At 40.2% G+C, this 14,016-nt stretch overlaps 1 protein-coding gene and 1 long non-coding RNA gene across 4 annotated transcripts in view; one reads left to right on the top strand and one right to left on the bottom strand.

Moving 5' to 3' along the window:
- The window catches only part of smyd3 (SET and MYND domain containing 3), a 31,436-nt gene that overhangs the window by 13,828 nt on the left and 3,592 nt on the right, over window positions 1-14,016 (top strand). The window contains exons 6-9 of one of the 2 annotated variants that reach the window (XM_088372213.1): window positions 10,119-10,186; window positions 10,812-10,901; window positions 12,692-12,794; window positions 12,903-13,013. In XM_088372213.1, coding sequence (XP_088228339.1) covers window positions 10,119-10,186; window positions 10,812-10,901; window positions 12,692-12,794; window positions 12,903-13,013 — 372 coding nt within the window. The remainder of the gene's footprint in view (window positions 1-10,118; window positions 10,187-10,811; window positions 10,902-12,691; window positions 12,795-12,902; window positions 13,014-14,016) is intronic. The other variant, XM_088372212.1, reaches the window with a different exon arrangement.
- LOC148400791 (uncharacterized) lies at window positions 2,380-13,813 on the bottom strand. Of its 2 annotated transcripts, XR_015857784.1 has the most exons (4): window positions 13,730-13,813; window positions 13,529-13,632; window positions 12,458-12,525; window positions 2,380-2,659 (listed from the first exon to the last, which is right to left on the bottom strand). It is a non-coding gene; the product is annotated as an uncharacterized LOC148400791 (long non-coding RNA). The 2 variants fall into 2 exon arrangements; XR_015857783.1 differs by having other exon boundaries at window positions 13,529-13,758.

Raw genomic sequence — 14,016 nt, 5'->3', positions numbered from 1 at the left:
GCGGGGTCTTTGACCTGAGTTGCTCATCGCAGAGGTTGCCAAGCAACCACTGGTCTTTTCAAAAGCGTCCATGTAAACATTATCATAGCCTTCTGTATTCAGTTATTAACCTCTCGATAAGCATGTCAGGTTCGTGATTTCGTGCCGATGAAGATGTGAATAAAATATTATCTAATTCGCTGTTCATGGTCAAATTCGTCAGCAGGGGTCTAATCTTTATTTGCGGATCACCAACATTCTGAGAACTGAGCCGCTTTGCGTCGTTCCTCCTACAAATTCCGGTACTTAAAAATGATGCTAGAGCATCACCAGCATCACTTGACAACATGTGTTGCATGTTATTTTTGTCCAAATTTTTTTCAGATTCTTTTTATTAGACACACAAATCCAGAAATTACTGTTTTTCATTTTACATTAATATTCAAATGTGTAACACCATTTGTGTGATTCCCATTTACATGTTCCTGCTGTAACTGGCGCCCAATTTGGCAATACACGCCGCCACTCAGCCAAGACTACAACCAACAAGTCTGGCTCCATCCAAATGGGACGTCATCCTCAGACCAACAGCAATAAATCTATCTAATTAGTCTTATTTCATCTCATTAGTTTGATTAGCCCAAAAATCATAAACCGCAAATTTTGGTTTTATTTGGAACGTGGATGCCAAACCTGGCAATCTCGGTGTGATGACCAAAAGGTTTTACAGCTAATTTATGACGCTTTCATTTGCATGCTTTTAGATTTGCTGCTAATTGGGTTTGTTGTTGGGTTACAGCCAGGCCAGCTGTCGACGTTCTCTACGTGAAAGCCGAGCCTACAGATTGCTGGTTGTGTGGCGCTCGAGATGGAGTATTTATCTTTGAATCACACTTACTGGAGCCTAGTCATTATGTTACATCTCGATATCACTTTGTAGTGTCAAAACAATTTCTCATCCTAACAGCTCACTTCCTCTTCTAAGTGCACATTATGTCGCATTCCCACGAGAAACTACGACTTTGCAAACTAAAAGAAATGTTCAGGATTGTGCGTATATTTTGTCCTGAAGTTTCTCTTAATTCTCCTTTAACAGTGTATGTGTGTGAGACATCTTTTCTTGCCCCTTTTGTATCGACCCGGTCTTGCAGAGCACACTGGGTGTCGTCAGCACTTTTTCTGATCCAAAGCCAGCAGGACGAGATAGTGAGATGAATGGAGTATTGCACAGATGGATTGAGAGCCATGTCTAACCTTGTTTGTGTGTGTGTGTGGATGTGTGCTGGCCACAACACATTTTCTTCCTGTTTCTCTGATGAATGAAGAATAAATTTGTTTGATGAAAGTGAACTAATCGCAGTTGGGGAAGATGAAAAGCGGAAGGACAAACACTCTAGCACCAATGTCCCTGTGGGGTGGGATATCTAACATGGTGTAATTACAGTAGGGAGCGCTTCTAATTGACTCCTGCCGCGAAGCCCCTGAGTCTGCAGTGTGTTTGTGTGAGAGGGAGCGAGATAATCCCCCCTTGAGAGAAGATGCTTTAATAAACAACTGCTGCCTCAGTGAAAATCACATTTGTGATGCAATGCTAATGTATCTCTGTTAGGGCGTATTCTTTTTTTGTTTAATGAATACAAATGTTTCTTCCTGCATGGCTGTTCACGATTGTATGCGCCATTAGTCATCACATTGGGTCAATGGCTAGTTTTTCCACATCGACTAGATCCAAGCCTGATTTTCAGTTTTCCCCGGTTAAAGGTCAAGCAATCATTGATGCGTCCATTTGGGATTGTAGTCAACAGAAACTAATGACCGTATTCCTGTTAAGCGCAACCAGCAGTGCCTTTAATGCACTGGAGGAATCTGAGCAATTCCTTTAGATTAATTGAAATTGAATTTTTGAAATTCATTTTAACACCTTACTCTGACCATGTGATTCGTTGGATTAATACACATAGACTTTTTAGTTCAACACCAAATTCCTTCTGCATGTACTGTATACGTCTTGATACATCAAGAGATATTATTTTGATCATCGCTTCTCCTAATACTTTGGGTAAGGTCAATGTACAATGGTATGTATCAGATGGTTGTGAGTATTCAAGTGTATCATCCGTGGTGTCATTTGACCATGGGCAAACCAATTTTGAAACTCATAGTGATGATCAGACTGAGATGGAACGAGCACAAGTGAGTAGCATGACAGATGGCGAGGCAGGTGCTACCATGTATTAGTTTTTCTTTGCTTGCACATTAACACACATATAAACACTTTGTAGTGTCGTCCTTGCTGGTCAAGGGTATCTCCTCGCTTCACAGCTACTCTTTGGTAACATTTTCTCTCTCATCAACCAAGGTCATCTGTGATGATGAAAGGCAAAAAAAAAATGGACTCAATTGAAGCTCATTAAATCATTTTATTTGAAGCAGGGATATAAAATTAAAAGCCCCCTTTCCCGTCTGCGTGGGCGGTTCCCCGCACTCAAGCGCTTATCTGACATCTCACAGATTAGTTTGCGATCGTTTATTCCGCACGGCAATTTTTGCTCAGCACGCCCATCCCCCAAGTTCTTTAGCTCCCTTCCTCCTCCTCGTCCTTTCATCATGCCGTGCAGAGTGCTTATTGAAGGCCTTCACCTCTCTGAAGGAATCCGCAATGAGCTGATGAAGGGTAGAGCTTGAGGGGAACAGGAGAGAATGAGAAAGATAAGTGCAGTTAGGCGATTTGCTATTGATGTTTTTTTTTTTTTTTTTTTAAACCAGGTCCAAGCATGTCGAGCAGATACGGTAAAAACGACACAAACTGTTGCTAGTTGCTTGTTTGGCTACCGTATTGATCATTACCATATGCACAGAACAAAAAAAAGTGGTCTGTTGTGGATTTGTCGACCAGCTATGAGAAGTTGAGCTTCAAAAGGACTTTTCCTCATTACTCACGATTCTTCCTCTTGTTTTTTTCCACTTGCTCCTGATTCTTGTTGCTTTTGGTAAGACCAACAGTTCCTAAGGCAACTTCAAAATAAAACACCCGCATCCATCCGGGCAGACTCGAGCATGCTTGACACGTTCATGCGCACTTACCCCGGCATTCCTAGTGGTGTCGGGGATTAACCTGCCGGGGCAATTGTACAGCTGCTGTGCGTGAGCTCCGCTGAGCAGGAAAGAAAAGGATCTTCTAGGATGTGGTCCAAACGACAACACACACATACACAAGTTGCTCCTGTGTGGGCTGTTTTGCTCATGTTTTATTGCTAGGCGCTCTGTATTGGGAGCTCTACCACTTGACAGGCAGTGTCATTACGTTGACAAAGACACGAGATGGTGACTAAGACGTAGAGTCTTTATTTTCCAGAAGAGGATTGGGGCTGTGACTCTGGTGCGGAGACTGGAGGATTATTCTTCTAACCACTGCTAGCGAAAGGTCTAAGCCCTCCCTGCAGGTGTGTGTGTTTGCGTGTGTGTGTGAGCCATATTTCCTGAAGCAGGATCATCTAGTCCTCTCTTTTTTCTTTTCCCTTGCTTTATTTTGACACCACTATAATATTCTGCCGTGACAGGATGAACTAGAATGCCTTTGCTATCGTATGAAGTACAAACGATACCTTCCTTTTGAAAACATGACCAGAGCAGATTTTATGTAGAATAGATATTTTATTCCAGTCTAGGACAGTAAATCAGATTCTGTTAAGACAACACAGCAGGTGGTCGGAAAATGTTGAAAGGAAAAAATTGATTGAATTCTGAGATTTGCCTGTCCATTCATCATCCGTTTTCTGTACAGCTTATTCTTATTAATGTCACAGGTGAGCTGGATGTTGGTTTAGAAGCAAAATCAACTGTAGCCCTAAAAATGTCTGCATTTCAGCCTACTAATAAAACTAAAAATATTTACAATATGGCCATCTCTGGTCTGCGTTTTCCCAATTTTACTGCTCAGTGGAATCAAAGCGGTGAGCAATTTCTCTGAACTATCAGACCTGTTGGAGTTCCAGGAATCTTTTTCCAGTCCTACTGTTGTAAAACCATAAAACGAAACAAACATAATGAAGGGGCACAGGGCAAGATGTTGCCAATATTGTTTTCATTCAGATTTTAGATTTCTCCTACTCATCCCCATTGACTTTTAAACACAGCTTTCATTTTCTTCTCCTTCATATGCCTCCCTCCCTCACTCTCGATCATTTTGTGTTCATCACAGCCTGCATCTGTTTTCACACTCTAGCCAATCTCCTCTCTGCCCATAGGGCTCACCGTTTGTTCCTGTGACAAAAATATCATCTGTGACTTTCCACTAATTAACAGTCGTGTGGGTGTGTGTGGAGTAAGAGTGTGTGTCCCTCCCAGGGTAACAATCAGTGAGAGCTTACTTCTATTTGTTGCATTTGTTCTGCGGAGTTTAATAAGCCAACTTTGAATAGATAAATGAATTATTGAGTAGCATGAATTTTGAATGGGATAGCACCGCCATAGAACAAAACTCGCATTGCGGATTTATAAATAATGCACATTTGCTTATTTACTTAGTTGCACAATAGTCGCTGCTTGTAAAGTAAAATTTAAAAACACTCATGTTTTGTTTTCAAACCTTGAAGGCGTTCAACCATTGCATAATATTACAGTTGTCATTGCTTTAATGTCAGTCTAGCATCAACGACCCACATTGTAAGAAGCTTTCGTCACATAGTTGCACACTTAAAAAGATGGATGAGAGCAATTTTCATTGTTTGGACTCACATAATGTTTACACTGCACGGTCACCTCCAAGCATCCGACTCAGATGATTTTAAACCACTGTGCTTATGATCCTAACATGTTTAAAGGGTACTATTAACATGCATTTAAAAATGGCTGCCCTTCTTATTTGCATAGTCACTTTGACGTGTCATAGTAAGACAAGATTCCAACAGTTAAACTGAACTATAAAACATTTTTTGCAAGGCTCCTTTTTTGCCAATGTTTGGTTTCCCAACTTCAATGTGGCCTTTGTCACAACTAAAGTGTGCTCGGTTATTGTTTGGAGTTATTCGTATTCACTCAAGTCACTCCTCAGCTAATTCTCAAATTGCTTGTCTCCACACTAATCTCTTGTGTGAAGGACACTCAAGTTGGTGAGTGTCACGTTATGAGTTCTCAAGGGAATCGAGTCCAAACGATAGTTACCTTATCAACATATGTCTTTTGATCTTCTTTACCTTGTCTGGCACTTTAACGGACAGCGACAAAATTTCATTGTACAATTTGTTCTAGAAAGGTGCTTTCCTTTTGTACATATAACAATAAACGCTTTGAATCTTGAATTTAAAAAGTCATCCCATAATCGGTAGTAACCTGACAGCTCAGGTTGCCGGTACTTTGGAATACATAACAGAGTGGTGCAGAAACACTCACTCAAATCGCCTTTTTTTTGTAGCCAAGATTTCCTTTACCCATTAGAAAGTTCCTCAGCACACCACTGCCTTGGTGATTTTAACAAATGTCTGTCTCTGTTTTGAGTTCAATGGAGTGTGACCGCAGTTCATAAATTGTGTCGCATACAAAGGTCGAAAAAGTGAGGCCGTTGTCGATGGCAGGCGAAATCCACTGCTTGCAAAATAACAGTGTAAAAGCGCCAGAATAGTATGCCCTTCTCACTTAATTCATTACTCCATTTGACAGGTATCTAATGAGTTTTTGGTCTCAGTCGCTAGTTTTCATGTCTTTCTCATGCAGAGCCGTGTTCCTTTTAAATTTGTCCATTGGCTTTTTTTTTTTTCTCAAATAAAGCAGATTATAGATAAATGCGGATTTGTCGACCTCTTGATTGACAGACAGCTCCCATGGCAAATGGGCTCCATCAAATTAGAGGTTGGCTGAGCATATTCATTGGAAAACTAAAGGATACTGACAGACTCAGCATCAAGATAACAGTCTTTGCAGTCAGCATCGTTTTTATCTACAGTTCAACAAAGAAGTGAACCTATTAGTCGCTGGGAGAAGGCATTAGTGCTCGTGCTATTAGTTTTGGGAGATACTGTAATTATAGTTATGCAAACCCAGGATGAGAGAGTGTGTGTCATTATTATAATGATATTTTAATTATGACTATGCATTAATTTGTCTATGTCTGCATATTTGAAATGTCCTTGAGCAATGGTAGGAAAATGTCAATCATTCAGTTGTGGAATTGTGTGAGAGCAAAAGGTCTGTGTGGATGTAGTTTAGCTTCCCAGAGGTGGTGTCATGTTGCTCTTTGTTAGACCACAAATTAATTGAGGCTAATCTCTATTGGTGTAGTGATAGACTCACCTGACCAGACCTGGGGAGCGGTGATAGTGTGTATGTGAGTGGAAATGCTTGTCTTTTTTTATGCTCTGCCTCCAAGTGACTAGCAACTAATGCTGGCTGTTGTCTGAATTTTACTTAGTAAACTGGGATTGGCTCTGACCTCTCTCAACCCTTGATGTAGCCAATAGTGTATTTTACCTTACTTTAATTGATTTGAGGCATGATTCATCAATTTTTTTTTATCATTATTATGCCCATCACTCTATTTTTTATGTATAGTTTTGAATCCTTGTCATTTATTTAGTTTTCACAAAAACACTAAATAAGAAACAATAAGACGGACTATGGTGCAAAGTTACAAAGTTATTGAAACTTGGTACAATTGATTGAAAAAAATCCCAAATTAAGTATTAATTTAATCATATAAAATACATTGAAATAGCATGCATAATAAGGGTAGATGAAGAAGATTTTCTTTAAAAAGCTGAATATTTTTAACTTCCTCAAATATGCCTTGAGGTAATCTTTGCCTTCTCAGATATATCCTGAAAATCCTTCTTGCAGGTTTCAGCCTCCTTTGTAAATCATCCTTATTGGAAGTGGGAAAAGGGACTAGTGTTTGCACTTCATATATCAGCTGCAATTCAATCGCACCGAGGCTGGATATGTTCTGTATGTTTTGTAGCGATGGGATCGTGTTGGAGCTTACTCCACGCCACGGATGCGTACTGAAGATGCGAGAGACTGAGTGCTGCTTTCGGATTTAATGAAAGAGCTTTTCATTCAGACAACGCGGCAGCAGTCATGCAGAACAATAAGATTACCTAATAGAACGCTGCTCTCAAAACAATAACATCTTTACATTATCTTCAGTCATATCTCATCCTTCTCAATTGTATCTTTCCCTGGACACGCTAAGGCTGTGCACACACTTGTTTTGAAGGTCCATATTTTTCAGAAAATATCCCCAACATGATGGGAAGATGCATTTGTAGAATACCGCAAGCTCGCACACAGCCTTGATAATGATATTCAGAATGTGACCTTTAGGAGGATAGTCTGATTATGTGGAATCATGTTAACACAATTAGTAACACAATTGGGTGAAAGGCTTTGAACTCATCTATATGGTTTGGGCATTAACCTGTATTAGACATATATGGGCAGAAACGTGACTACGAATGAATGAGTGATAAACTGCTCGTTGAGATTTATGCGTTTGCAGTGTTTGCGTGTGGCCGTTCGTTCGTTCATCCACGTGTGTGTGTGTGTGTGTATGTGGCTCGTTCAGCCAATGGTAAGTACCAAGTTGACGAAACATGGCAGTTTTCTTTTCCTGTTTATTCTTTGAGATGATTCAGTATCAACATGGAAATGAGTCCTTCGAGAGCAAGACGGGGCAATCTTATGTTCTGTCACATATGCCCCAGGCCAAGTGATGTTGAGTAATATCTTTGTGTATTTGCTCATAAATAATAATCGGTGTTTAATGTACCTTATGTTTGTGTCTTCTCACATTACTGCGTTTTGTTAACAAGCTTTATTGTGAGGGACGTTTTCATCAGTCACTTGACACATTTGTGAGTGTCGAAACAATTGAGCCACTTATAGATAAAACAAACAAAACACTCCACTTGTATTTTGGTCTTTTTGATTTGACTGAGTCCCTTGTTGAAGCTGACCCTTTCTTTTGAATAACAGAAATAATACACACAAAAAAAGCCAAAGTGATAATATTGTCCCAAATATGTATCGGTGACACTCAATCCAGAGCTATTTCAAGAAATAAAAGCAGAATTGAAAGTTATTTATAGAGACAGCAAAAATAATGTGCTTATTTTGGAACTACGGCCCAATTAGAATGACAGGAAGTCAACACAACTGATAGCGGAGAAAGAGCAAGACGTTAACGATGATTAAAATAAAAAAAAAAAAGCTTTGTTGTGGCTCAGCAACAGCATACAAGAAGGATGGCTTAATGATGATTTGTTTTGTTGTTTATGGGTATGTTAGTATGTCTTTGGAGGGAAGAGAAAGCAATGATTAAGTCATAAATACTTTATCGGAGCATTATTAGAGCGCTTGCACACGCCACACACAACCGCTCGTCGTGTCTAATGGCCTTTGTAGTGTTTGTCAAATTGACAGGAAGTAGGTCTGTTTCCCAGTTCCAGTCCCATTAAAGACATAAAGCACCCACCCGCGAGTTCTTTGAACAGACATGACAGAAGCGAGCAAAGCGGCTCCGACATGAGACGACTCTCTATCGCTTCTCAGCATCCCCAACCCACATCTAGTTACTACTTAGAAGTGGGACACCCATATGCGGCTCCCGAACGTCAATAACGTGATGTTGTTAAGCTCATTTACCGCTGCGTGAATACTTTTTCGGAATGCATCTAATTGGAGAAAACAAGCTCAAACCACCCTTTGGGGAGCAGTGTTGGATGCTTTAAAGGTTTACAAAATATCGAACGACAGACTTGTAAAATTAGATTTATGTTCCAGAACAGCCTGAGTATACTTGTAAGCACATTTAAGCTCTCTTTCCATTAATCAGTACAGTACAAAACATATTTTGCATTTTTTTTTCTGAACTGGTCAGGGAATGGTCACCCATTGACGAGTGTCGACCAACTGGTCACTGAATTGAGGTTTTTGTGAAAGTTTGATTTCTGAATTGTGGGCCCTGAAGAGCGCTTGACTTCCATGATGTTCCACCAAATTGACAAATTGAAAATTGAAACTCAACTTCAAAGATGTGTCATTATGCTTTAAAAAACGTCGACTGTGACAATTTTCAGAACCTGCTGAATAAGGTTAAAAAAGGTATCAAACGCAAGAAAATGTGACATTTAGTATTTTCTTCCCCCTCGGTGCGTGACATTTTCGAGCCGGAATGCCCCCCTTTCTCCCATTTTCCACTCCATGGGCTTCTCACCACACCCTTCACTTCGTTATTCATCTGTCCTTCTTCCGTCTCGCATCCGTCCTTTTTTCACCTAGTATTAAGAGCACATATATTTCGTGTGCCGGACACAGCAATGCGTTCCAGACACAATGTGGGAAAGTGAAGGCACTCTCTAATGATGTCTATTGTGAACAGCAGCTCAAATTCTACCAGGCACATCAATGCGCAATGAAAACCTGCTGCTATGAATGTGCGCTTTATTGTTTCCTCGGGGATCCTTTTATTTCATTGTAAACAACGTACGTACATATACGTGTATGTATATATATATATATATATATATATTGAGTTGAGATGGATTGATAAGAGCCCCCCCCAGATGTCTCATAGACGATCCTCTCCGCTGTTGTCAATCCTTACAAAGTCACACTAGAGGCTTGTAAGTGGTTTTATTAAGACTCAGGTGGATGCGTAAATGGATCAGCTGCAAGTGTTGGGAAAATAATGTCAACGGCCAAGTTTTAGAAATGTCCTATTTTATCAAGATATTCATCGCCAGCTTTGATTGGCTGCAATTAAATTTATGATATGTTGATTATTGTGGTTGGCAGCACTTAATTTCTTGGACCTCCTCTGTTACAAACTCCATGCCCACAATCAGTTCTGCACCTCGGATTTTGCTTTGTATTCGAGATTATTTGATTGATCAGCAGATGTAGTGTTTTATTGAACTGATTTCCTTGAAGTTAAAAAAAAATTCCAGCATAAAATTTGCATAGTTTTTTTTTATCTGCATAAAACATTTGGCAAGTCAAACCCAATAAAAGGTTTGGAGGTGCCAAAGTCTGTTTGAAAATGATCAAAACAAACGATGAAAAGAATGTTTCGTTTCCTGAAGCAATTTAGTCTAATCTTGTTCCTTTTCTTTATCTTCTTGTTTCACCCTGTTTTTGTCCTTCAGGTGACGTGTAATTGTTTCACCATAAGTGACGGAGAGCTGCAAGAGATTGGAGTTGGGTTGTATCCCAGGTAACACACACACACACACACATGCACAAAGGGCCTCATGTGTAGAATTCCTAACTAAATAGCTTCAGCTCCAATATAACTCCTAATTTTCTTAGCGCTGACTTTCGGATCACGCACAGAACAGTAGCATCAAATTCAAATGCAATTCTCAAGTTGACAGCCAATTGACAGCAACCGAAACGACCCCGCATACCCTTTACCCACTCGCTTGCGGATGCGCCCATATGCCTATTTTCTTGACAGTCTTTTGAAGTCCACATAACTGAGGATATAATGTTATTCTCCCTCTTTTGTGTTGAGGAGAAAAGTTGAAAACTTGACAGCTTGTGTTGAGGGTTAAGGACACATGGAGATCTACTCGAGGTTTGACTCCAACTGCTGTGACTCAACACACAGCAAGGGGCAACACGTTGTAATCCCAGTATCAAGACGAAGGGGAATAAACTGGGAATTGGCCCTCTCTGGCATGTTGGAGCTTCTACACACACTCACGCGCACACACACACTGCAGGTATCCCAGCCAGATTATCTGGCCAGTGTTGAGATGTCAGATGGTCACAGTAGTTTTATCACAGCTCAGCCAAACCATGTGTGTCGGTGTGTGTGTGTGCGTTGTCCATTAAAGATGGGCCTGTTGTCGGGATGGTCCCCTGCCTATTCATATTTTGTGTTGCCTAGCAACCATGGTTTCACCCAGGAAAGAAGGATTACATGGGTAAGGCTCTGTTCATTATTCCTGGGCTATAGTGTACCCCCAAAGAGTGAGGTTCAAGTGATCACACTATGGACCTGAAAGACAGAGCACACTATCTGTACTCTGAATTTAATTTATTACATCATTCTCTGAACCAGATAATAGCACGGTAACTCATTTACCGTCCATCCAATATGTTACTCCAGGAACCTCACAAAAAAAAAAAATCATACAATCCCATTTTTTTTTCATAGCCTGCTACTAAATGGGCTGACAAAAATAAAAAAAGCTTGCTCCGTAAAGGTCTGTATCTTGTACTCGTTGAATGCTTTTATGTTAAATTGTTACAGACATGTTTAAATATCATAAACAGTGTGTCCAAATTTAACCTTTGATATCTTTAACCTTTAAATATCAGGCAAGAGTTCTGATAAACAAAAAGTGGCATTTAGCTTGCAGCTGTATCGTAATAGTAAACTAGCTCTTGAAAATATTTCTCAGGAAGCCTTTTCTATGTTTACCTATGTGGCCACAATGTTAAGCAACAGTTAGTTTCGAGGAGTGCCAGCACACACTGGTAATGCTTGTTGTCGTTTAGTTCATTCAACTAATTAGTATGCTAAGGAGGTGCTGCTTAATCAGATAAAAGCATTGTGTGGATCCCTTGATTCCTAGTTGATATTCAACCTGGATCGCCCCTATTGTAGGTTGTAGAACAAAGCCAGCAGGTTGCAGATGGCTTTACAAAGGTACATTCAAAAACACACAAACACACGCACACAAAAAGCATGAGAGCAATAATCAAGGGGATCATAAACACAAAGGTCTTCAATTTTTTTCTTGTCTTCTGGGTAGAAGATGCCTTTTCACATTTCTGGCTTACCTATCTGTATTTTACATTTTGTTGCATGTTTCAAATTCACTCTGCGTAATATTTATTCCAGTCATCCGATAATCAGTTTACTGACAGCATAAAAAAAAGCAGTGTAAAAAAACTCCTTAGGAAGTCAATCAAGTGTTTTTTTTTGTTGACACTGTTTTGAAATGTGACTATGCATATGGGAAATAAGCTTTTGTTTTGACAGAAATGGAGTAAATGTCTCTTGGCTTGCTTGTGTGCACTAGTAGCGACTTCGAATAGACAGACTGAAAAATAAAGAGTGACATTTGTTATGTTGGAAGCATAGCGCTCATCTTGACCCAAATGTGTATTTGTCTGCATTTCATCAACTCGTTCATTGACTTTATGGATCATTTGAGCCTTCAGTCTTGTGCCATCCATCAGAATCATGGACCAAGAAGTGCATCCATAAATGCCTGAAAACAATTTATAGTTTGTTTTTTTAGTGGAAACAATTAAAAGAGGTCCATCTTTCCTAACATTGTCTAAATGACTAGTTGCTTCCTCAGCATAGTGAATTTAGTGACATGATGACTGCAAGCGGGCTAAAATGGCTAATAAAACTGGGGCAGCTTGTCACAGAAGTGGAAATGGATAGCCTACATTAAAGGTCAGTCCACTTTTATTGAGACTGGCCTTCATACTGGACATTTATACAACCAATAAATGGACTTACCTTTACACTCACCACGCTGCTACAGTCACAACTACTTAGAGTTGCCCAGTGGCACCATCCTCTCGTTCCTGTTGAAAAAAAAATACATAGGAAAACAAACTTTGTTTATTTTATGCTGAAGGTGCAAAGACAGATATGTGATTCTCACTAGCACATGGCTTATCTCTTATTCCCCCTCAAACCATCTCTCCTCACTCTTCACATCCCCCCTCCCACGTCATGATGTCACCTCAGTTTATCGCTGCTTAACCACGACTGCAGGCCAAATTGTGTGATGGTGTTTGAAGGAACGAAGCTACACCTGAGAGCTGTTCGGGATATCAAACCGGCAGAGGAGGTACTGAGTGCACAAGAGCACAGAAATACTCCACAGAGTCACTGAGCTCTGGAATGAAGGAAATGTCTGCACAATGTTGAATTGAATGTTTTTGTTTTCTGTGTTTAGCTAACAATTAGTTACATAGAGACGCTGTCATTGACGGAAGAACGTCAGAAACAGCTGGAGGACCAATATCATTTCACATGCCACTGCCAGAAATGCGACTCTCAAGACACAGTAAGACTTTAAAATATTCAACTGTGGAGAAAAGTAGTGATCTTGCGGGATCTCTGTGATTCTCTTTTTAAGATTGCCCAAAAAGTTAAGGTTGAGGGATGTTAATATATTTAAATACTTTTTCTCCCCTTTTACACGTAGCATCTAAATTGTATTGAGATTTTTCTGGTGTGTAAAATAGTTCACTGTCTTGTATGAGAATTATTTAACTGCCATGCCACTTTTGGACACTTTCAGGCACCCTATTCCACCCTGCCACATTTCAAGGACCTCTGATAACCCCAAATAAAATTCAGATTTCTTAGTAGGGTTTATTTGACATTCATTTTTCTAATTTTGTGCGATCACTATTAGTTTTGAATTGGCCCAATCATCCCAAAAACACGATACCGCCACCACCACGATGTTCTTTGTGCCAGAAATCCCTCTTTGAATGAAGTCCAAAATGTTCCACCGTCATGGATGTGTAAAGTATTAAGAAAAAAAAACACACCCACTAGCTATGTTACTCTTACCCGAGCGTATCAGAGCAGAACACTCTCATTTTATGGTGTCTCCTGCTTGCTTCCTCTCTGTCACACTCGCTGGCCATCTGCCTTCTCTTCTGACTGACTGCCTTCTGGGAAAAAATAACCAAAAAGCTATCACCTGCCCTTTTCTTTTTCATCTGTCTGATCCCCTCCTTGGATTATAGTGTCTCACCATCTCATTCTTACCCTGACTTGCGCTATCATCCATTGTATTGTCATGCAACATGCATGCACTTTAAAGTATCTTCCATGCGCCCACGTGCACCCTCAGACTTTATTTAATCCGCCTTTGTTCTGCCCGCGACGGTACGTAACGGCTTTTTGTCACGCCGCCGCTCTCTTTAATCTTCCGATGATGATGGCGGGCTGCTGGGTTGTGACCCATAGTTGACATCGAACCTTGTGTGTGTATATGCTCAAGGTGCTTTTGTGTGCACACATAAAATACTGTAACCCACAGTGCTTGTAAAATA

This window comes from Syngnathus floridae, chromosome 3, assembly GCF_059516105.1.
Source record: "Syngnathus floridae isolate MCC-2025c chromosome 3, RoL_Sflo_1.0, whole genome shotgun sequence".
Lineage (NCBI taxonomy): Eukaryota > Metazoa > Chordata > Actinopteri > Syngnathiformes > Syngnathidae > Syngnathus > Syngnathus floridae.
Note: the sequence above shows the minus strand (reverse complement) of the source record. Positions and strands in the feature narration are given on the sequence as shown.